Genomic DNA, 24,014 nt, shown 5'->3' on the forward strand with positions numbered 1-24,014 from the left:
GTATCTTCGATAAATAATTATTAGCCATCATCATCGTATTGATTTGAGCTTCATTGTCTTAAGGTGTATAACATCAAATTATATTAAACAAAAACAGCGTGCTATTAAATTATAATGTTTGTTCGATAATCTTTAGAAGTGCTGAAACGGTATATATTAATCAGAAAATATATAAGTCGGATTTGATAGACCAACGAACTGCGACAGTGTTCATGCAACGTTGACACCGCTCACTTCCACCCTGCTTAATAAGTGTCACCCGGGGACATAGCGGTCTATCTTGCACTCTACTTACCTTTTTAATTAGGTAGGTGTATTTCGCAAGTCTAATCGTTGCGTAGATTAATTTCAACGATCTAAGAAGCAAAAATCTAAAAATAATCGTTCACAGGTGTGTTGTTCGATGTGTAACGAAAATAAACGGTTATTTTGCGTATAGAACGTATTTCTCGAGGATTACATTTTGCAAGCGACGAGAGATTAACGGGGTCTCGCATCAGCTTGATTACGTCTAAACATGGTGGCACAGACGATATGCGACGATCGCGTTTTTGTACATCGCACGTTTATGGTGAAGCGGTCGCGGATCCGGGTCATGCGCTGCACGTAACGGGCTGATGGTAACGGGTGTGTGTCTTGGCCTAGGCTAGGTCGTACAGCGGGATGATACTCGCGGAAGTGGGTTCTCGGACGGTGATTACTGGCGCGCGGTCACCATTGCTCGGCGGCTATGTTCTTTTTTTTAAAATGCATTTTCTAATTAACTATATAACCTTCTTCCCGCAATTCCGACGTTTATGCTTTTATTTACAATACAATATTTTCAGGTATAGTTAGTTATAGCAATTGGATGAAAATAATCTTAAATATGTTGATTTCAGTTTAGGCATTTAAAATATGTATATGTAAAGGGTTTTTTTTGTTTAAAATCCAAAGATAAAGTACAAAATAAATATGATCATAACTCGGTTTACGATTCGCGAGAGGGAAGCGCGGGCACTATTCCGACTGCTATAAGAAAGTTAAGTTCACTGCCACGGACACTAGGTGCGACAACCTTGCCACTACTCTACACGTAATGTCATCTATTTACTGCCAAATTACTTCTTTGACTTCACTCTTATAATACATATTCGATAAGAATGAGGAAGTAAGTATTTTTCAAATGTTCTTTTTTTTAGATGTCGAATGAGGAAAATGTTCTTTGAGGGTATGATTGACTTTTTCTTTGGCATCGTTTGACAGTGTTTCTAAATCTTTAGATGGAATTCAACATATGAGGTGTCATTAGGTTCATTTCAACTGTGGGCATGGCGTCCATGAAATACATTAAAAATTAGCCAATCACTAAAAAGTATATAACATAACGTCGTTGTCAAACCAAAATCTGATATGTGCACTTTTTGAGATTTTCACTTTTTGACCTTTTCGTATATTTCCCAGCCCTATCTACCGTTTAAAAAAACTGTTAGGTATGTGTCTAGAGTAGAGTGTGTAGAGCTTTAATATTTATCTATAGTTTTCATTTGATATAGTTCTTAAAAATTCACCTTCATATAAAAATTTATACGAAAATGTTTTTACTCGTTAATTCAAAATATAGTTTTTGCACATAGCAGATTTTGGTTTGACGCGATGATAAACTAATTGAATAAATAAAAACTAAATAAATCTATATTTATGTATAATTTCTTCGTCCTCATTAGTAATAGGTAGGTACGTTTACATACATCCCTTACTTACGTTATGAAAAAAGCATTTTTTCACATTTTAATTAGAAGGTTTTGTGTTTCATTTCATAATTTAGTTTATTCACATGAGTAAATAATGAATACCAACCAACCAACACTTGTATTTACGAAAACTGCTTTATTCAATGTCGAAAGTTATTACATTTCGTATTATCAATTGCCATTTGTTGAATGATAATGAAATTTTTTTTCTGTTAAAGAATTTGCATTTTAATCTATTATGGATAGGTATAATTAAAGCAAAGTGTATCTTTTGGAGGTTAATTTAATTCGATTTTTTGAGTTTTCTTTTATTACCGATATCCGTAGGCAACGGTAACCGCTTTTCAACACATTGGCCGCACGTCCATATGATTGGTACAAAACAAAATGGAATTAACGGATTCGCAGACGTATCGACGCGGCCACGATGTACTTGAGATTATAATGTAAGCGGTACTTCGATAGTAATACGCGCACAGAATACCTATGTGATAATTCAAACCATCGGTGACGTAACCGGTTTGCAAACTCATTATAAATAACCGCATGAGTTTGTTTACGTAATAAATTTTGAGGAAATATTGCTACTCCGAAAGCAAAAAAAAATGGTTAATGTAACAAGATTTATATATTTAATGATAGCATGGAATCGTTCAATTTCATTGCCGTATTAATCATAGAGATAGCTTGTTTAAAGTTTACCTAAGACACATACTAACGATATTGTTTTTACAATAATGTAGGTATACGTTTTTCGAAAATATCTCAGTAAACAAAACCGTCATGAAGTCTGCCTAGACTTTCCAGCGTCAGCATTCCACTGTAAAAATATTATGGTTAGTTACATTATCGCACATTTACACGCGCTTTTAAAATTGCCAATAAACATTTAGACACGCATATTCTAAATCTAGACAATCACGTTTGTTTCAGGTTGAATCACAATTCTAAAATGCAGTGAGCAAACCAGAGTCACTTGCGATCATAATGTGTGAATCAGCGCGACCGGAAACTTCGCCATGTTGGCTCACTGCCGCCATGTTTATTGGTGCTCCGGAAGTTGTGCGCGCGCCTTACTTCTTTAGTTAGATACACATACGATTTTCACGAGTCGGAAATATTCAGTAGCTATTTTGGGTGACGACGTTTTTCTGCTCCACGGAGACATTCAGAACAGTTAATCATAAACTTGTCGACAGAATTTGGTGCTATATATAAAATAGAGGCGTGTGTAAGTGTGAGACATAATGTCTATTTGGTTTTGATATTATGAGAAAAAACACATCCTAATGAAATTTATGTAAATTTGGAATAGGTCTCTATTTAAGAATTTTTTTTATATTATCTTACAAACGAATCTATATCTATACAAATCGAATGTTTTTGTATCCATGATGTCGGGTTGCGTGTCTCTTTGTCTGCTTGATTAGGAGCTTTGTACAATTTTTGTTGGCATTTCGGTTGTACTATAAAACTGAGGCTTAGAACTCTGATGTCTGAAGGTGGGTGGCGGAATTTACGTCGTCTATGGACTCCAGTTACTTAACACCAGCTGGGCCGTGACTTCGTCCACTCACGTAAGCAATAATCTATAAATTGCTGTTCGTTAGTCTCGCTAAAACTCGAGAACGGCTGGACGGATTTGGCTAATTTTGGTCTTGAATTCTTGTGGAAGTCCAGAGAAGGTTTAAAAGGTATATAAATATGGAATTAAATAAAAATAACCATTTTGTTTTTCCTTTGATGTGTCCATGCGATGAAAAGCTTAAGGTCTTTTATTTATCGATTGAGGCACTACGAAGTCTGCCGGGTCAGCTAGTAAATAAATAAAATCTTCAGCAAATTTAAAACCTCTGATTTACAAAGTTATACTGAACTGAGACTTAACTGCGTTAAATACTTTTTTTTACTTTAATTATTGAAAATATGTATTTCGTACCACGTTAGAACAATGCGCTGGCACTGCGGCATCGTCAGTCATCCACAAAAATACAGCTAAAAACGATTTCACCATTGTCAAATAACAATGGCAAACCGATCACTCAGTGCTTTAGAAAAGCAAGAAAATCTGATTTGTTGGGGAAACAAATTATAGCTGAGAAAGGGTGCGCTCACGCACGAAGGCTCGAGGGGCTTGAGGAATGCGGTCGGACGACTGCGCCGGGGTGCGGACGGGAGGTACGAGGGACAAAAGCCTTTAAGAACTGGTTTTGCTTCCTGTACGTGTCGGATGTCCTGCGGCTTCCTGCCTTAGTATAGGCACGAAGTTGAGCATAGGGTTGAACTCACCATGTTACCTATTTTAGTTTCTCAGAATTCTTTTTTAGCTTAAAGGAAGGGTAAGAAAGAAGAAAGGAAATAATTTTCAATAGATAGGAGTTAATTGTCGTTGTAAACTAAGCTTGAAGTTATTTGTATCTAAAATAATACGTAATTATTTTTAGCATTTCGATTATGATAATCTAATGGCTCTTTTGGGCCTCTGGGTCTCTACGGAGGTATGGTAGGGCAGCTATTATTACATTATCACCAAAGTTAATCTTACATTATCAAGACAGGTGACGACGTTCACCTATTAACATCAGGTGTGCCGATGGGAAATGATCTCTGCTTATAGTATAGCGTTGCAAATATCTACCGCCTTTTGTATTTTTTTTGTTTTGTGTTATTAAAGATTGTTAACCCTAGGAGAGACGGGTCCGCAGGATGCGCACGATTGAGAAACTCTCTTTTCTTATTTCTGCCCTGCGGTCACTGTAACATAACGCTCCTCGCTTCAGAGAGTGCCGGACCTGCGTAAACCACAGATAACTTTGTCTTTCAAAATTCAATTTATTGACAATGTTCATATCAATCGTCTCGGGATAATAAAAATGCTTATTTTAATTGAAATTCAGCTTGCTATTGAAGCGAGTTTTTTAAAGTTTTAAACTATTTTTAAATTCACTTTTAATCATTAAAATTAGCATGAAAATTTAACAGCTTAGTTCACCAGTTTTTGAAATCGCAATCGTGTCAATATAATCAAATAAAAAAGTAGGTAAAAAGCTGTGACTAAAGAATTTCTGCTACACAGCAGTTAGTATGTTTTCCGGTTCAAAGAATAATAGTAGGGGTATTATTCCAATGAAATTGGTTCAAATTGAAACTTCGCCTTTATTTCTTTTTTACGTTATGGTGTACATTCTTCGGTAGCTGCTTAACATCAGAGTTGGTGTAAGTTCATCCATCTAAGTTCATAAGATATGTAGAAATCACACCGACATGGTTTTGTGTTCCATAACTTAACTTCTTTTTCTACTTTCATAACCTATTTATTTGAAACTTGCTGACCCGGCAGACTTCGTAGTACCTCGATCGATAAATAAAAGACCTAAACTTTTGTATAAAATAAACTTAAAACAAACAAAAGGAATCCGTCCGACGGAGGACACATCAAAGGGAAAACACTATTGTTATTTTTATTTAATTCCGAGCACTTTCATATAATTTATCTACCATTTAAACCTTCTCTGGACTTCCACAAATAATTCAAGACCATAATTAGCCAAATCGGTCCAGCCGCTCTCGAGTTTTAGCGAGACTAACGAACAGCAATTCGTTTTTATATATATAGAAGAAGAAGATAGAAGATAATATATTTTTTGCAACGATTTGCGTACCCCTATACTATCTACTGGTTACAACCGTGTTATTTTATTAAAAGCCTACAAAAACTACCTACTGATCATAGAACGGGAACAAATTAACATTGCAGAACCTACAAATGTTCATTTTTAAATGTTTATATATCAGAAGATTGTATTACCTACTTCAAAGCATTACGGTTATAGGTAGTCATGCAGATCTTGCGTAACCTGTTTATTTATCTATTACGTACAGCTAGTGAGTAGCAACAGCAACCGAGAGAAGCCTGCCTAACGACATCTATCTTTGAAACGTGTCATTAAGTCAAATGTACAAGTCATTAGACCTGTTTCTGCATTGGTTTCCGTCGCCCCGCCCGCGGCCTCATTTCTGCCCCCGGCGGTACGTGGATCTACGTAATCTACGTTAAAACAATGCGCCAGCACTTCCGCATCGTCAATCGTTTTCCACGCGCAAGGCTAATGCCAAGGTCCCGACTTTCTACCGTTTACCGACGAACGATTGAGGCCTTTAGGAGCTATAAGAACCTTTTGTTGTTTTTTGGTACATTTTTATCGTTGGAAATTACGGAAAATTACATAATTAATTGGAATTGCATTTTTTTACTGAAAAACGCGACTATGATTTTCTAATATCAAGTGGGGCACCTTGATAACGTTAAATATGTTCGTTAAATATGTATATAGTTAGGTCTATGTAACACCTTTTCTATTTGATATTAAATTTTTTCACTACATCGTTCATAGCGCTATTTTATATTTTTACGTATTAAATTATTTTTCGTGAATCTATTACAAAAAAAAAAACACTTGATCTTAATTAATGAAATCTTGTTTAAATGATTATAACAAAACCGTATCCACGATATTTGAACTAGAAGGTTCTGTAAAATTTCTGATTGTGACGCACTTCTTTATCGATACTTACTTTGTTTGAACAGCTTAAGTACAATAAAGTGTAACGACTGGATCGACTTTCCATGATTGGGCATGGCTATTTTAATGATGACACTATTTCGTTTTTATCCTTTTTAAATAATTTTCATTTGCTGATTCTACCAGGAAATAAAGAGTGATCTTCGACGCAGAAGAGGTGAGTTTTTAAGTAGCTCCAAGCTCAAATCTGAGAGCGTTGTAGGTCATGAAAAGCGAAAGATTATTTATTGTCTTGTGCATTACTTGAAAGAAAACTAAAGTGCTTTTAAATCGATACAAATACTTTCCGTTCCTTTAAATATTTTCGTATCACAGAATTAAAGTCGACATGTTATTTAATTATATTATTAAATAAATTTTATGTAGATAGCAACGTTACCCCTATATGTAATGTTTATTTTTTATTACTCGGGTCCCACTTTCATTCTTAGGTTCACCTACTTCTAAGTATATATCCACATAGAAGTATATATTATTTATTAATAACTTACGTAAAGTTATTTCTTAAATCAATATAATAAATTGATTTGGTTTTAATTTTACTTAAATTGTGTTGTGGCGAAGAAAACACGTCCGCTTATTTGGTCAGATAATGAGCAAACGTAATTACGTATTATGTCAGTACAATGGATGGTCTCAGTGAGAACATCCGCGATTGCGTCACGTAATGCGAGAAAAACTAAGAGTCTAAGGAAAATGAATGGATTCGCAGCCGGATATCGATGTTCACACGATTAATTGTCCGTTGATTCTGTTATTCAGACTTAAAAACACTAGTTTGACCGCTCCTGCATTAAAAATGCGCTTCCTCATTCTGAAGGACAGAAACAGGATTTTAATCGAAGGCTCGTACAGTGGCTTTTGCTGGTCCTTATTTTAAAATAATCGTTGTTTTCTGAAAAATTTAATAACTACATAGTTCTTTTTTTGCAAAACGTCCTGTTTCATTATCACGACTTTGGGATGGCTTTATTTACATTAATAAAATTCACTCTAAAACTGTCACAAACATTCTAAAAACATATAGGAAGCATTGAAGTGTTTCAAAGACTAGCTAAATAAATTTAACTTAGGTTAACACATATCTTTATAACTATAGTACGGTTTCAATTGAGATACACAGTGCACACATACTTAAAACTAAATTGAAGACACATGATACCAATTGGTCACGCATGCTGCGCTTAGAAACCCAGGGGCGTCGACTGCGAAGCACGCGACATAATGTCACTCTCATTTACTCGACGAAAGTAAAACAATGAGATCTCTAAGCTGGACTAAAAAATAACGATCGTGAGACATGTAATTGAAGGTATTCGATTTTAATTATAGAAATAGAAAACTCAATCGAAACTTACTAAGTTCGTGCCTTGCAAGGCAAGGCTTAATTGCAATTAATGGTTTTATGTTTCATTTTAATTTGATAGGTATGCTATAGGATGTCTGTGAAAACAAAATATTGTAATGAACTGGATACGAACATTTAACTGTGATTTAAATATTAAGCAACTAATTGCTTCCTTTCCACAGTTTTTTTTCATTCAACTAGATTTTGATTTACTGGTATAAATAAAACATTGTTGTTTTTTATGATAGGTAGAATAATATAATTACCCTATAACAAAGTTAAAGATATAGAAATTGTTTTATCGGCTTGCAAAAATGTGTTTTCCTGTGAGTCAACATGCAATGTGATAATGCTGATAACTTATAGCAGTAGGTACCTACTATATATGTTTACTCATATGAGATATTATTTTATAGTTCAGTTTTGCAACAGGGATGTGTCGATCGATCATTCACCCACATTGAATGGGCACAAACACTAAAGTAGTCTAATAGGTATAATCAATTGTAATTTGAAAAGTAAAAAAAAAACATATTGGTTAAAAATCAATTTGGGTAGTATAATGATTGTTACTAAAATAAAATTGGTAAATTTGAATTTTAGATGATTTCTAAATAGTTGAGAAACTAAAGTTTTAATTTTCTTAGTTCCAAACCGTCGTTAAATCGTAATGAAATCATCATACTCATATATTATAATACTTTAGTTTGATTTAACAGTTTTTCGTATGTTAAGTCGCTATTTCAATTGTAGTACAATCAAAGTAAGTTTTCCTCAGTGTCTGGAATATAACGTCATTGTTTAGCTGATAAGTAGTATCATGTCCACAGCCGAATGTTCTGGAAATGAGCGCATTTACTATGACGTCATAACATTTTATTGATTACGTGCAAGTTCTTTTTACGAGTCCGCACGGCTGGACACTGAGTTCTGCGACGAAAAAATTATAAATTGCCTAATGGTGTTTATGGGTCCCGATAACCGCTTAACAGCTGAACCGGGTCCTCGTCAATCACGGTTAGTTAACAACAAAATAAAACTACGAAATAAAACAATTTGCAGTTTTAGTTAAGGTTCGAATTTTTGGCGCGAAGTGTACGCTTGTGAAGCTAAATAACAAAACAACCAGTTCAGGTTCAACTCTTGAATATCATCAAATGCAAATGTAATGATGTCATTTAGATGGCAAGGAAAGACTCGATCATGGAAGCGGTAGGTCTTGAATCAATTGTGGTCCTATCCCATGATTGGCTGTACCAATCGATTTTGATTGAATTTTACTTAGGCCCTATCAAAGGCACTACTAAGCCCTAGCAAAAAGGGTATAAGGTATAATTGCTGCATGCATGGCGATGAGCGTATTTACTGATAAACGGGAATAGTCACAAATGTTATTTTAAGTTTATACTTTCTCTAACAGTTCCAAGTTGATACTGGCACTTTATCTAGCAATAAAATTGGAAAAAATATGCAAAAATCCGAATAATATTAAAAAATATTTCAAGAAATCATAAAAATACAACTTCTTATTCGGATCGTCTCTATATTGTGCAAATTATAACTGTGGAACTAATTATAACTGTCTTTTGCCATCGATAGCAAATTACAGTTGGCCTTGTATATATTTTTTTTTTTTTTTTTTATGATTGAAGGATTACAGGTGGCCCGGAGGCCTTTCCAGTTTCACCAGGACAGGTGGGCGAGCAAAGGCTCAGCCAGGAGGGGTGGGATTTGCTAACAGCTACCCGAGCGCCTCCGAAGGAGACCTAACAACTCAAGAGTAGCTGCTTCGCGAATGAATCTACTACCGGATCGGAATCGCGACCCGCTGAGAAGATCCGGCGAGAAACTCAGCGAGCTGATTCATGGGTTAGGTTGCACGGCGAACTCTTTGTCGAGTTCGACGAGTACGGTTACCGAGATCCCTAAGCCTGCTCCTAGAGCTGAAGGCGTCTAGTGCAAACGTTATTGGATCTGAGGGATCCGTAAGGACGTGTCTAGGGCGTCGACGGTGACTGGCTCCTGCATGATCAGGATTCGGGGAGTAGTCAGCGGCGGCTACGATAAGGCGATTATCATGACGCATAGCCTTATCGAAGTACCGTTCCGACGCTGACTTCATGTATTTCTGGATAGACTCGAGGCCCAGGTCGTCGTGTAGGTCAACGTTCCTCACGAACTACGGAGCTCCGACGGCTAACCTGCAAAAGCGGGATTGTAGAGATTGAAGGGTTTCTATGTGTGTGCGGGCCGCGTGAGCGAACACCACACTCGCGTAAGTCATGACGGGCCTTATGCAAGTTTTGTAAAGTGTCACCTTGTTCCGAAGGGACATTTTACTCCGCTTACAGATCATGGGGTAGAGTCTACCGAGAATAAACGCGGCACGGTCACGGACTGATTTTATATGCGGGCGGAATGTCATCGATGCATCCAGGGTAACGCCCAGGTACTTGACCTTCCTGGCCCAGGGTATGGATTGACTAAAGAGAGTAATCGGGGGTGTGAGATTCCTCCTCCTAATACGGGAGGAAATCCGTGTGGAGCTTCCCCTCTGAAATAGCACCGCAGTACTTTTCGCTGGGTTGATGTCTATGCGCCATTTTCGGAACCACTGTCCTAGGGCTAGGGCTGCGCTCTGAAGCTTCTTCGCGATTAGGGACTTGTTTCTACTGGAATAGTAAACAGTCGTGTCGTCGGGCCTTGTATATGTAGATATGTAGTAGGTATAGTTGCTCATGAGCACCAGCAATACCGGGGTCACCACAGCCAAGAAGTTGCTTATCGTTCAAATTTTTTTAAAGCTTGTTATTCCAAGGATATTTCATAGCAATCAGGCAATACCGACTTCATACCAGTTAATTAATATATTATTAACCTATCAAAATAATAATCGTAGCGACGACCAGTTTCGGTGGAATGAGCTGTATGATCATCTTCCTGTGGCAAAAAAAGTTTATGACTTCTTGCCATAATAGGAAAAATATAGATTTTTAAATAAATGGAAACGTTCGTATCGATGAATCGAATCGATGTTCATGCATTCACTAACTACGACGCATTTACATTAATACTTAATTTAGAAGTGTTAAGAATTAGGAGCACATATACGAGTAGACTCTGTATGAAATAGGTGACACGAGTGAACATAGTACTGACGAAAACGAATTACAATGCTGAATACTTAAACGAGACCTTTTTTTTTTAAATATATTCTACAGGTTATTCTAGATTCATCGAGCTAGTAGGTGAGCTCACGGGGCCTGAGCCGGGAGTGTTTCTAACACTGGTCCTAGCAAGAGCAGTGTTTCGCGGAATCTACCACCGGATCGGAAACGCGACCCACTGAGAAGATCCAGCGAGAAACTCAGTGGGATGTATCTATGGGTTAATTTACTCGTCGAGCCCTTCATCGCAAGCGACGAGTTCAGCGAGGACGGTGACGGGTGCTTAAGGTACCTAAAAGGACCGTTAATGGATCGGGAGGATCCGTAATGACGTGCTTAGGGCGACGTCGACTGTTTACCATTCGGTCCACCGGAGCGGGTAGGACCTATGTACCTACATACTAATGTATTGTATTTTTTAATTTGATGTATAACAGTTTTTATTTTAGAATTTGTACTGCGTACCATTTTAATTCTTTATAAACAAGAAATATGAAAAATGAGTTGTATCTGATTCATAATACTTTCCAGGTTTCCCCTAATGATGTTTATCAATTAAGTTATCAATTAAATAGATATACTATGTTGCTTGGGATGCAAATAACAGTTGTTAATCGGATTTGTGCACACAAATGTAGTATACGAATTAGTATTAGATACCTTAAGTAAATGCATGAAAACATGCATTTATTAAAAGACCGCTGAACCTTGATCTGAAAAATGTTCCATAAAACGCCAACAACTATTTGCAATGTTTCACTTAAATCGAACTAAATAGCAGAGCATGCAGATCACGAATAACATAAACATTTATATTCATAATGTATTATCGAAATATTAAAACTATGGTTTTAAAATAACTACATACATATAGCCAAGAAACAATATGTCTATATAATATCATCTCTTACCATCCATTGCATTGATTTTGTCATCATCAAAACATAATACTCATAATAAGGTAACCAATAGTTACGATGTGATCAAATCAAATCAAATTAAAAAAATTTATTCAACATAAATGAAAGTGCACACATGCCTACTTGTTGAACGTTAAAAGAACTACCGCCAATTCACAAGAACTAGCCTCCGTCCTGAGAAGAATTGGCAAGAAACTCAGCGGGCATGTCTTATTTTTTTTTTAAAAAGAAATTTTTATTTATTTATTTTTTAATATTAGATTTTTTTAAATATGAAGTTCTTACAATGAGTATTATAACGTAACAATTACTACAATATTGAAATGCCCGGAGCGAGCAACTCATTCCCACTTTGTGCAATCCTCTATCATTCAATATTCTGATATCAATAACACAAATGGTATTGAAGTTAAACAATGGATTTAATTATCACATGCACTTCATATGGATTCCTGTAATACTAGGCAGGCACATAATAGATAAGATACTGTCTTAATTTGTTAACGTTTGTTTACAATACAATTGAAGTAAATTTCTAGATTGAGTCATTTTAGCCTCATAATCGAAAGAAATCATCAACCCATCTGATTGTGGTCGTCACTCTAAATTGGTCTCATTATAGTGTGACCTTAATTAATTTATTGAAAGTTATTACTATGCGCGTACAAATTTGGTTTTGACGTAATACTCACTGCGGAATCGACAGCACAATGGTCATATTTTTCATAATGAATGTGAACAAATTTTTTTTTTTTTTTTTTTTTTCCCTACCTATGCTGATAGCCTTGAGAGGCTATTTCAGCTTCACCCTAACGTTAGTAGGTGAGCTCGCGGGGCTCAACCGGAGAGTTGCTAACACTGACCCTAGCAAGAGCAGTGCTTCGCAGAATCTACCACCGGATCGGAAACGCGACCCACTGAGAAGATCCGGCGAGAAACTCAGTGGGCTGTGTCTATGGGTTAGTTCGCTCGTCGAGCCCTTCGTCGCAAGCGACGGGTTCGACGAGGACGGTGACCGGTGCTTGTGGTGCCTAAAAGCACCGTTAATGGATCAGGAGGATCCGTAATGACGTGCTTTGGGCGACGTCGACGGTTTACCATTCGGTCTACTGGGTCGGGTATGTAATTTCCAGCGGCTACGATGAGAGGGTTCTCATGTCGTGCCGCCTTCTCAAAATGGCGCAGCGATGCCGACTGTAGATACTTACTAAAAGAGTCGAGCTCCAGGTCGTCGTGGAGATCCACATTCCTAAGGATCCAAGGCGCTCCGACGGCTATCCTGCAGAATCGTGATTGAATAACCTGAAGGGATTTCAAGTTGGTGCGGGCTGCGTGAGCGAACACTACGCTTGCATACGTCATGACGGGGCGTATACAAGTTTTGTAGAGAGTTACCTTATTGCGGAGGGACAGTTTGCTTCGACTACAAAGCATTGGATAGAGTCGTCCTAGAATAAACGCGGCGCGGTCGCGTACCGTTTTTATATGGGGACGGAATGTCATCCCTCTGTCGAGGGTGACGCCTAGATATTTGACCTTCGAGACCCACGGAATGGGCTGGCCAAAGAGAGTGATGGGACTAACGGCGGAGGTGTTTGCGCGCCTACTACGGAGTGGAATGCTCGAAGTGATGTTCGGAGGGCGACCCCTTTTGAAGAGCACCGCTGCGCTTTTCGTGGGGTTGATGTCTATTCGCCACTTCCGGAACCACTGTCCCATGGTGGCTACTGCGATCTGGAGTCGCCGATGAAGCAGCGACATCTTCCTACACGAGTAGTAGATAGCCGTGTCATCGGCGAAGAGCGCTAGATGGGTCTCCGGAGACCGGGGTATATCATTGATATACAAACTAAATAATAACGGGGAGAGCGCGGAGCCTTGCGGGACTCCGGCGGTCAGTTGACGGGGACGAGAACGAGTTCCCTCTACTCGATATCGAAACGAACGGTTCGACAAGAAGTCTCGTATGATGAGCACGAGTCTGTCTGGCACTCCCATGTTGTACAGTTTATAAATTAAACCGTTGTGCCAGACTTTGTCGAACGCCTTCGCGATGTCGAAGAAGAGGGCGCCGGTCGGGATTTGTTTACGCCTATTTAGTCCTATCAGAATGTGCTCCGTGAGGCGGTGCACTTGTTGTACGCACGAGTGTTTAGAGCGGAATCCGAACTGTTCGTCAATGAGAATTTTGTTCGCGGTAACAAAATCCCAGAGGCGTTTCCTAAGGAGCCGTTCGTAAATTTTTCCTATCGTCGAGAGGAGACTAATCGGACGGTAACTAGAAGTTTCGTTTGTCGGTTTGCCCGGCTTATGTATACCGATAACGTCCGCTTCTTTCCACACCGCGGGAAAGATGCAGTGCGTCATAGCGGCATTTAAAATTGTAGCCAACATTGCTATCAGTTGGACTGGCAAGAGTTTTAGCGCGCGGTTGTGGATGCCGTCGGAGCCGGGTGCCTTCCTAGGTTGGAGGTTGTGGATCGCGTCTCTAACTTCGTCAGTGGTAATGGGGGGTAACGCGTCCGAGGGCGGCAGGGAAGCTCTGCGCTCGACCTCCCTGTCGACTAACTCGGTGTGTTCGGGGTCCGCGTGTTGAGTGCTGGTGGTGCACTGCTCTTGCAGTGCATCGGCCAGCAGCTCAGCCTTGTCATCGTCATCGAATGCCGGTGGTTGGCCTGAAGGGCGTATGAGGGGAGGCATAGTAGCGGTAGTTTCGGATTTGAGAGTCCTAGCTAGTCGCCAGTATGCTTGGTGGGAGGGCGCGAGTTGTTCTAGATAACTATGCCAATTATCGTTACGCGCGTCGCTTAAGCGGGAGTGGACTTCGCGTTGTAGACGACGCATCCGAATCCGGTTTGAATGCGTGGGAAGACGATCGTAGGCCCGGATTGCCGCGTTCCTAACTCTTAAGAGATTCCTAAGATCGGGGGACAGTCTGATGCGGTGGAAGCTGTCCTCCACATCGACTTCTTTTGAAGATCTAATGATCGCGGAAGAGATGTGATCGGTAATGATGTTTATGGATTCGACGGTGTCCTCGGGGGATGGATTCGAATCCGGGCCGCAAGGGAGGATTGGCGGAGCGGCGTCGGCTAGGCACGTGCCCAGCTTATTCCAATCCACCATGGTCCTCGTAACAGTGACTGGGTTGTGAGGGCGACCGAGCTGCATAACGACAGGTCGGTGGTCTGAGTCGAGCTCTGACATTGCTTCGATGGAACGCACGCGCAGAGTTACGTTCCTAAGCAATGCCAGGTCTATAGTGCTCGGACGGAGCGCGATGTTATACGGATAACATGTTGGAGTTGGGGGACCGACTATTTCAAAGGTGAGGTCGTCTATAAACGCGTCGAGACGCCTACCGTTGACGTTTGTACGATGGCAGTTCCACCTAGTGTGGTGGCAATTTAGATCGCCTGCCAGGATGACAGAGTCTCCCATGCCGAACAGTGACTCGATGTCACTGCTCAGAAGGGGCTTGTCCGGGGGGAGATAAACGGATGCGATGACGATCGGCTGGTGTCCCGTCAGCGAGATACGGCACACTGACGCCTCGATATGTAAGAGCGAGGGAGTATCGAGAGGGACAACGTGCAGGGCCCGTCTATAGTAAATGGCAGTCCCGCCTTTGGAGGCGGTGAGTCTGTCATTCCTAACCATGACGTAGTTCGCGACTTTCGGGTCGCGACGCGAGGGCTTCAGACAGGTTTCCTGCACTAATAGAATATCTACAAGATTATCGCGGAGGAATTCAAAAATTTGATCGCGTTGCCGCGCGAGTCCGTTAGCATTATAGAATGCTAACGTAAGGGAATACGGTTTTTCTCTACCTTTTTGCGCCATTGATTATCGGTAAAGATTTTATAACGTACGCGACACGGACTCGTAGACGTCCATGTGATCGAAAGCGGCCGCGAGCCGCTGTTCGGGGTTACCGACCTACGTATCGCGTCTGCGAACGATCGCAGACGGTCGAAGTTGACTGCGGTGACGAAGTCACGCACGAGCGCGAAGTCGTTGACGGCAGAGGGTTGCGGGGGACGGAACGCGGGCGCGGGGCGAGGTGCGAGCAGGGGCTGGGGCGCGGGGCGTGTCACGAGCGGGGGCGGGGGTGCGGTTTCCGTTCCCGCCTTCGTATACGGCAGCGGTTTTTTCCACGCCGACACCGTGGGAACTGCAGCCGGCACGAAGGCGGGTTTCGGCACTGAAGGCGCCGAAGTCTTTGGGCCGACGGTTCGGGGGGCTGGGTGGGTCGGACGTTTTCGCGGAGCCCTAGGACATCCACGGTAGTTCGCGGGGTGCCCTTGCTTAAGGCATAGGACACAGCTTGGAGGTTCGGTCGCGGTTTCCCTAACACGCGAGCAATCTAGTGTGGCGTGGTCGCCGAGGCACTTTACACAGCGGGGGCGCGCGTGGCAATTACGAGCCGAGTGGCCGTAAAGCTGGCATCTGTAGCACTGCCCGGGAGTGCCACGTCTATGGGGGGCTTCAATTGAGATCCCGGATAGGCCGCAAATTGTCGTGAGACATGCGATCTTCTTTTTGGCCTCCGGGGTGGGTTCTAGCGCTACTAGAATCATGTTGTAGGGCTGTTTGCCCCGCCCACTGTGCATCCGGTGCACACTAACTAGCGGGAGGGACTGAGCGGTCAGATCCTCCTTAATGTACTCGATATCTAGCTCTTTTGGGACTCCGCGTATTACTACGCGGAGCTCGCGGTCCTCCTGAAGAGCATAGGTGTGAAAACCTATGTTCTCCTTTCGGAGGTATGAAGAGAGGGCCCTATGGTCGCCCGGCGTTGCGACCTTTATCTGAATCCCATGCGCGACGTTACGCGCATGGGTATAATTAATTTTATTTGCCTGAAGGGCCTGGGAAACGCGGTTCCACGCAGTTTTTTCCTGGAGAATCAGCGGGGGCGGGGCAGCTACTTTAGGAGCGGGCGCGGGTTTGGGACGCGGCGGTGGGGTTACACGGCGAGCGGAGTCCGACTCCGGTGTCACGACTACTGCGGGCGGGAGGCGGTCGCGGATTTAGTCTGCTTCGTCGTGGAGCTCCGGGACTCCACGGCGCGAGTACGCTTTTTACCGCGCGTTACGGTTTGGAACCCATCCGAAGTTCCAGGCTGAGGGCTTGACGCGGATTCGAAATCCATCTCCGATTCGGTATAGGAGCCTGAACTCGAAACGATCGAGGTCGCGACGGACGAAACGCGCGATGACGTAATCGACGCGGGCGCGGGGGTGGGGGTAGCGTTAGGCGCTTCGTGAGTCGCTACGTCGGAACGTGCGCTCGAACTTGACGCGGCGGCGGGGGGCGCGCGGCGTGCCTCCGAGGCACGTTTGAAGTACGCGGCGACGGACGCGGGGGGGGAGGGATTGCCACGGGCGGCCCTAAGCTCTAGGTACTCGGCCCTAATTGACGGGTACCTATCCCGGAGGAACCCGACAATATCACTAGCACAATCTTCTTCCATTTTTCGGTCTTCTTGCCCGGGGGGGGCGGCCCCGGGACTTTTGTTGAACTCGCCGAAAGGCGAGGCCCCGGATAGGATTTGTAACCCCCCTGTGCTGCAGGACAGCAAGGAGCAGGGGGGGGGAATGCCTATGCCGTGAAAACGGCAATCGGCGGGGAAAAGGAAAGGAACCCGCTCGGGCTGTATAGTGCTACAGCAGGCAGAATCGCGAGCGGGGGTCTAGTCTTGAAAAAGACTGTTGTTTTGGGAAGGGTTAGGAAATCGCTAGCCTGTGAGTGCCACAGGAAGCCTGAACGTAGCGATTGGTTTTGCCTTGAAAAAGGCAGTTGGTAAAGGGTGGGTTCGCGGTTACAAAACTTTAGCGCACAAAAATGGACTCCGAGACGCAAATCGCAAGCGACCAACGGATCGGCACGTCCGCACTACCGAATTGTAAGCACGATGTATTCACGGTCATTACACTGTCGAGCACAGCTGTGAGTTCAGAGACGCAGCTCGCAAGCGGGCCACGGATCGGAAAGCACGTCCGCGCACGACCGAGTCGTGAGCGAGAATGTGAATAAATTTTTTTTTTTTTTTTTTTTTTTTTTTTTCCCTACCTATGCTGATAGCCTTGAGAGGCTATTTCAGCTTCACCCTAACGTTAGTAGGTGAGCTCGCGGGGCTCAACCGGAGAGTTGCTAACACTGACCCTAGCAAGAGCAGTGCTTCGCAGAATCTACCACCGGATCGGAAACGCGACCCACTGAGAAGATCCGGCGAGAAACTCAGTGGGCTGTGTCTATGGGTTAGTTCGCTCGTCGAGCCCTTCGTCGCAAGCGACGGGTTCGACGAGGACGGTGACCGGTGCTTGTGGTGCCTAAAAGCACCGTTAATGGATCAGGAGGATCCGTAATGACGTGCTTTGGGCGACGTCGACGGTTTACCATTCGGTCTACTGGGTCGGGTATGTAATTTCCAGCGGCTACGATGAGAGGGTTCTCATGTCGTGCCGCCTTCTCAAAATGGCGCAGCGATGCCGACTGTAGATACTTACTAAAAGAGTCGAGCTCCAGGTCGTCGTGGAGATCCACATTCCTAAGGAACCAAGGCGCTCCGACGGCTATCCTGCAGAATCGTGATTGAATAACCTGAAGGGATTTCAAGTGGGTGCGGGCTGCGTGAGCGAACACTACGCTTGCATACGTCATGACGGGGCGTATACAAGTTTTGTAGAGAGTTACCTTATTACGGAGGGACAGTTTGCTTCGACTACAAAGCATTGGATAGAGTCGTCCTAGAATAAACGCGGCGCGGTCGCGTACCGTTTTTATATGGGGACGGAATGTCATCCCTCTGTCGAGGGTGACGCCTAGATATTTGACCTTCGAGACCCACGGTATGGGCTGGCCAAAGAGAGTGATGGGACTAACGGCGGAGGTGTTTGCGCGCCTACTACGGAGTGGGATGCTCGAAGTGATGTTCGGAGGGCGACCCCTTTTGAAGAGCACCGCTGCGCTTTTCGTGGGGTTGATGTCTATTTGCCACTTCCGGAACCACTGTCCCATGGTGGCTACTGCGATCTGGAGTCGCCGATGAAGCAGCGACATCTTCCTACACGAGTAGTAGATAGCCGTGTCATCGGCGAAGAGCGCTAGATGGGTCTCCGGAGACCGGGGTATATCATTGATATACAAACTAAATAATAACGGGGAGAGCGCGGAGCCTTGTGGGACTCCGGCGGTCAGTTGACGGGGACGAGAACGAGTTCCCTCTACTCGATATCGAAACGAACGGTTCGACAAGAAGTCTCGTATGATGAGCACGAGTCTGTCTGGCACTCCCATGTTGTACAGTTTATAAATTAAACCGTTGTGCCAGACTTTGTCGAACGCCTTCGCGATGTCGAAGAAGAGGGCGCCGGTCGGGATTTGTTTACGCCTATTTAGTCCTATCAGAATGTGCTCCGTGAGGCGGTGCACTTGTTGTACGCACGAGTGTTTAGAGCGGAATCCGAACTGTTCGTCTATGAGAATTTTGTTCGCGGTAACAAAATCCCAGAGACGTTTCCTAAGGAGCCGTTCGTAAATTTTTCCTATCGTCGAGAGGAGACTAATCGGACGGTAACTAGAAGTTTCGTTTGTCGGTTTGCCCGGCTTATGTATACCGATAACGTCCGCTTCTTTCCACACCGCGGGAAAGATGCAGTGCGTCATAGCGGCATTTAAAATTGTAGCCAACATTGCTATCAGTTGGACTGGCAAGAGTTTTAGCGCGCGGTTGTGGATGCCGTCGGAGCCGGGTGCCTTCCTAGGTTGGAGGTTGTGGATCGCGTCTCTAACTTCGTCAGTGGTAATGGGGGGTAACGCGTCCGAGGGCGGCAGGGAAGCTCTGCGCTCGACCTCCCCGTCGACTAACTCGGTGTGTTCGGGGTCCGCGTGTTGAGTGCTGGTGGTGCACTGCTCTTGCAGTGCATCGGCCAGCAGCTCAGCCTTGTCATCGTCATCGAATGCCGGTGGTTGGCCTGAAGGGCGTATGAGGGGAGGCATAGTAGCGGTAGTTTCGGATTTGAGAGTCCTAGCTAGTCGCCAGTATGCTTGGTGGGAGGGCGCGAGTTGTTCTAGATAACTATGCCAATTATCGTTACGCGCGTCGCTTAAGCGGGAGTGGACTTCGCGTTGTAGACGACGCATCTGAATCCGGTTTGAATGCGTGGGAAGACGATCGTAGGCCCGGATTGCCGCGTTCCTAACTCTTAAGAGATTCCTAAGATCGGGGGACAGTCTGATGCGGTGGAAGCTGTCCTCCACATCGACTTCTTTTGAAGATCTAATGATCGCGGAAGAGATGTGATCGGTAATGATGTTTATGGATTCGACGGTGTCCTCGGGGGATGGATTCGAATCCGGGCCGCAAGGGAGGATTGGCGGAGCGGCGTCGGCAAGGCACGTGCCCAGCTTATTCCAATCCACCATGGTCCTCGTAACAGTGACTGGGTTGTGAGGGCGACCGAGCTGCATAACGACAGGTCGGTGGTCTGAGTCGAGCTCTGACATTGCTTCGATGGAACGCAAGCGCAGAGTTACGTTCCTAAGCAATGCCAGGTCTATAGTGCTCGGACGAAGCGCGATTTTATACGGATAACATGTTGGAGTTGGGGGACCGACTATTTCAAAGGTGAGGTCGTCTATAAACGCGTCGAGACGCCTACCGTTAACGTTTGTACGATGGCAGTTCCACCTAGTGTGGTGGCAATTTAAATCGCCTGCCAGGATGACGGAGTCTCCCATGCCGAACAGTGACTCGATGTCACTGCTCAGGAGGGGCTTGTCCGGGGGGAGATAAACGGATGCGATGACGATCGGCTGGTGTCCCGTCAGCGAGATACGGCACACTGACGCCTCGATATGTAAGAGCGAGGGAGTATCGAGAGGGACAACGTGCAGGGCCCGTCTATAGTAAATGGCAGTCCCGCCTTTGGAGGCGGTGAGTCTGTCATTCCTAACCATGACGTAGTTCGCGACTTTCGGGTCGCGACGCGAGGGCTTCAGACAGGTCTCCTGCACTAACAAGATATCTATAAGATTGTCGCGGAGGAATTCGAAAATTTGATCGCGTTGCCGCGCGAGTCCGTTAGCATTGTAGAATGCTAACGTAAGGGAATACGGTTTTTCTCTACCTTTTTGCGCCATTGATTACCGGTAAAGATTTTATAACGTACGCGACACGGACTCGTAAACGTCCATGTGATCGAACGCGGCCGCGAGCCGCTGTTCGGGGGTTACCGACCTACGGATAGCGTCAGCGAACGATCGCAGACGGTCGAAGTTCACCGCGGTGACGAAGTCGCGCACGAGCGCGAAGTCGTTGACGGCAGAGGGTTGCGGGGGACGGAACGCGGGCGCGGGGTGAGGTGCGAGCAGGGGCTGGGGCGCGGGGCGTGTCGCGAGCGGGGGCGGGGGTGCGGTTTGCGTTCCCGCCTTCGTATACGGCAGCGGCTTTTTCCACGCTGAAACCGTGGGAACTGCAGCCGGCACGAAGGCAGGTTTCGGCACTGAGGGTGCCGAAGTCTTTGGGCCGACGGTTCGCGGAGCTGGGAGGGTTGCACGCTTGCGCGGAGCCCTAGGACATCCCCGGTAGTTCGCGGGGTGCCCTTGCTTAAGGCATAGGACACAGCTTGGAGGTTCGGTCGCGGTTTCCCTAACTCGCGAACAATCTAATGTGGCGTGATCGCCGAGGCACTTTACGCAGCGGGGGCGCGCGTGGCAATTACGAGCCGAGTGGCCGTAAAGCTGGCATCTGTAGCACTGCCCGGGAGTGCCACGTTTATGGGGGGCTTCGATGGAGACCCCGGATAGGCCGCAAACTGTCGAGAGGCATGAGATTTTCTTTTTTGCCTCCGGGGTTGGCTCCAACGCGACGAGAATCATATTATAGGGCTGCTTGCCCCGCCCACTGTGCATCCGGTGCACACTAACTATAGGGAGTGACTGAGCGGTCAGATCCTCCTTTATGTAGTCAATGTCTAACTCCTTGGGGACTCCGCGTATTACTACGCGGAGCTCGCGGTCCTCCTGAAGAGCATAGGTGTGAAAACCTATGTTCTCCTTTCGGAGGTATGAAGAGAGGGCCCTATGGTCGCCCGGCGTTGCGACCTTTATCTGAATCCCATGCGCGACGTTACGCGCATGGGTGTAATTAATTTTGTTGGCCTGAAGGGCCTGGGACACGCGATTCCACGCTGTCTTCTCTTGAAGTATCAGCGGGGGCGGGGCAGCTACTTTAGGAGCGGGCGCGGGCTTGGGACGCGGCGGTGGAGTTACGCGGCGAGCGGAGTCCGACTCCGGTGTTACGACTACCTGCGGGCGGGAGGCGGTCGCGGATTTAGTCTGCTTCGTCGTGGAGCTCCGGGACTCCACGGCGCGAGAACGCTTTTTACCGCGCGTTACGGTTTGGAACCCATCCGAGGTTCCAGGCTGAGGGCTTGACGCGGATTCGAAATCCATCTCCGATTCGGTATCGGAGCCTGAACTCGAAACGATCGAGGTCGCGACGGACGAAGCGCGCGATGACGTAAACGACGCGGGCGCGGGGGTGGGGGTAGCGTTAGGCGCTATGTGAGCCGCATCGTCGGAACGTGCGCTCGAACTTAACGCGGCGGCGGGGGGCGCGCGGCGTGCCTCCGAGGCACGGTTGAGAAACGCGGCAACGGACGCGGGGGGGGAGGGATTGCCACGAGAGGCCCTATACCTAAGATACTCGGCCCTAATTGTCGGGTACCTTTCCCGGAGGAACCCGACAAAATCACTGTCACTAACACTTTCACTATTGACTTCCATGCTTCGGTCTTCTTGCCCGGGGGGGGCGGCCCCGGGACTTTTGTTGAACTCGCCGAAAGGCGAGGCCCCGGATAGGATTTGTAACCCCCCTGTGCTGCAGGACAGCAAAGAGCAGGGGGGGGGGAATGCCTATGCCGTGAAAACGGCAATCGGCGGGGAAAAGGAAAGGAACCCGCTCGGGCTGTATAGTGCTACAGCAGGCAGAATCGCGAGCGGGGGTCTAGTCTTGAAAAAGACTGTTGTTTTTGGGAAGGGTTAGGAAATCGCTAGCCTGTGAGTGCCACAGGAAGCTGAACGTAGCGATTGGTTTTGCCTTGAAAAAGGCAGTTGGTAAGGGTGGGTTCGCGGTTACAAAACTTTAGCGCACAAAAATGGACCTCGATACGCAGATCGCAAGCGACCAACGGATCGGCACGTCCGCACTACTGAATTGTACGCACGATGTATTCACGGTCACTACACTGTCGAGCACAGCTGTGAGTTCAGAGACGCAGCTCGCAAGCGGGCCACGGATCGGAAAGCACGTCCGCGCACGACCGAGTCGTGAGCGAGAATGGTGGTATTATTTAGTTACTAAAATAGTATTTCCTATCGAAGCGCGGTTACAAAACAAAGCCACGCCAGCTGACATAACGAGTCCCTTTGAAAGAAATAAACGAGTAATTTATGTAATAAGTAAATTACATAACCTTAACCAGTCAGCGAGTAACTGCGATATAATATAAAGCAACAGAAATAGGTATTAGATTTATTAACAAAGCCAGTAGCGGCAGATGTTTTAGTGGATGATGACGCCAAGTGGCGAGTAGAAAGCGGAAGGGTGGCCGTGTCGTCAATTGGCACAATTGGCAGTAATTGCGGGCGGTATGTCCGGCGCGCCGCGCCGTACCGCGACCCCGGTCCGTCGCCAATGCGCCTCACAATCTGTCTGCGCCCACTGATATAATATTCACCAAACGTGATTATTATTACAAAAATAAATTACGTAATCATAATATTATCGAATTCCTTTTAGGTATGTGAATAACAACATTCTTTACACGTGAAATTCTTTTCATTATTTTGTTTCGATGATGTTTGTTGGTTTTATTGGTAGGTACAGCATACACAGACGCGGTTTTGATTTGACACACAGTTGATCGGTTGATAACCGATAATAGAGTTAATATAATATAAATATACAATTATTAAATGAAAACTACGTCGTTTGCCAGCCAGACAGATTACCGCTTCCGTTCCAAATTACGAAGGAATCCAGCGTTGAGAATTTGCTTTTAAATATTTCATGAATTCTTTTTAACATTCTAAGCATGTTCATATTCTATTTGGAAGTAACATCTTTTTTGTGGTGTTCAGGACATTTTAGGGTTCCGCTGTCGAATAAGAAAATGCTCTTTGTATTCGTCGGTATTCATACAGACTCTTGACACTTCAATGTACTTTTATAAATAATCCACTTAGATAAAGTT

The 24,014-nt window shown here is 44.8% G+C and overlaps 1 protein-coding gene across 2 annotated transcripts in view; it reads left to right on the plus strand.

The window, feature by feature from the left end:
• The window catches only part of mtSSB (mitochondrial single stranded DNA-binding protein), a 120,480-nt gene that overhangs the window by 42,430 nt on the left and 54,036 nt on the right, over positions 1–24,014 (plus strand). The window contains exon 4 of one of the 2 annotated variants that reach the window (XM_089732669.1): positions 2,667–3,372. The exons of the other annotated variant lie outside the window; for it this stretch is intronic. Coding sequence (XP_089588795.1) covers positions 2,667–2,684 — 18 coding nt within the window. The 3' untranslated portion in view covers positions 2,685–3,372. Of the gene's footprint in view, positions 1–2,666; positions 3,373–24,014 lie in introns of those variants that run through there. 2 annotated transcript variants of the gene reach the window in all.

The sequence above is a fragment of the Bombyx mandarina genome, chromosome 13 (genome assembly GCF_030267445.1).
Source record: "Bombyx mandarina strain Sakado chromosome 13, ASM3026744v2".
NCBI classification, from domain to species: Eukaryota; Metazoa; Arthropoda; class Insecta; order Lepidoptera; family Bombycidae; genus Bombyx; species Bombyx mandarina.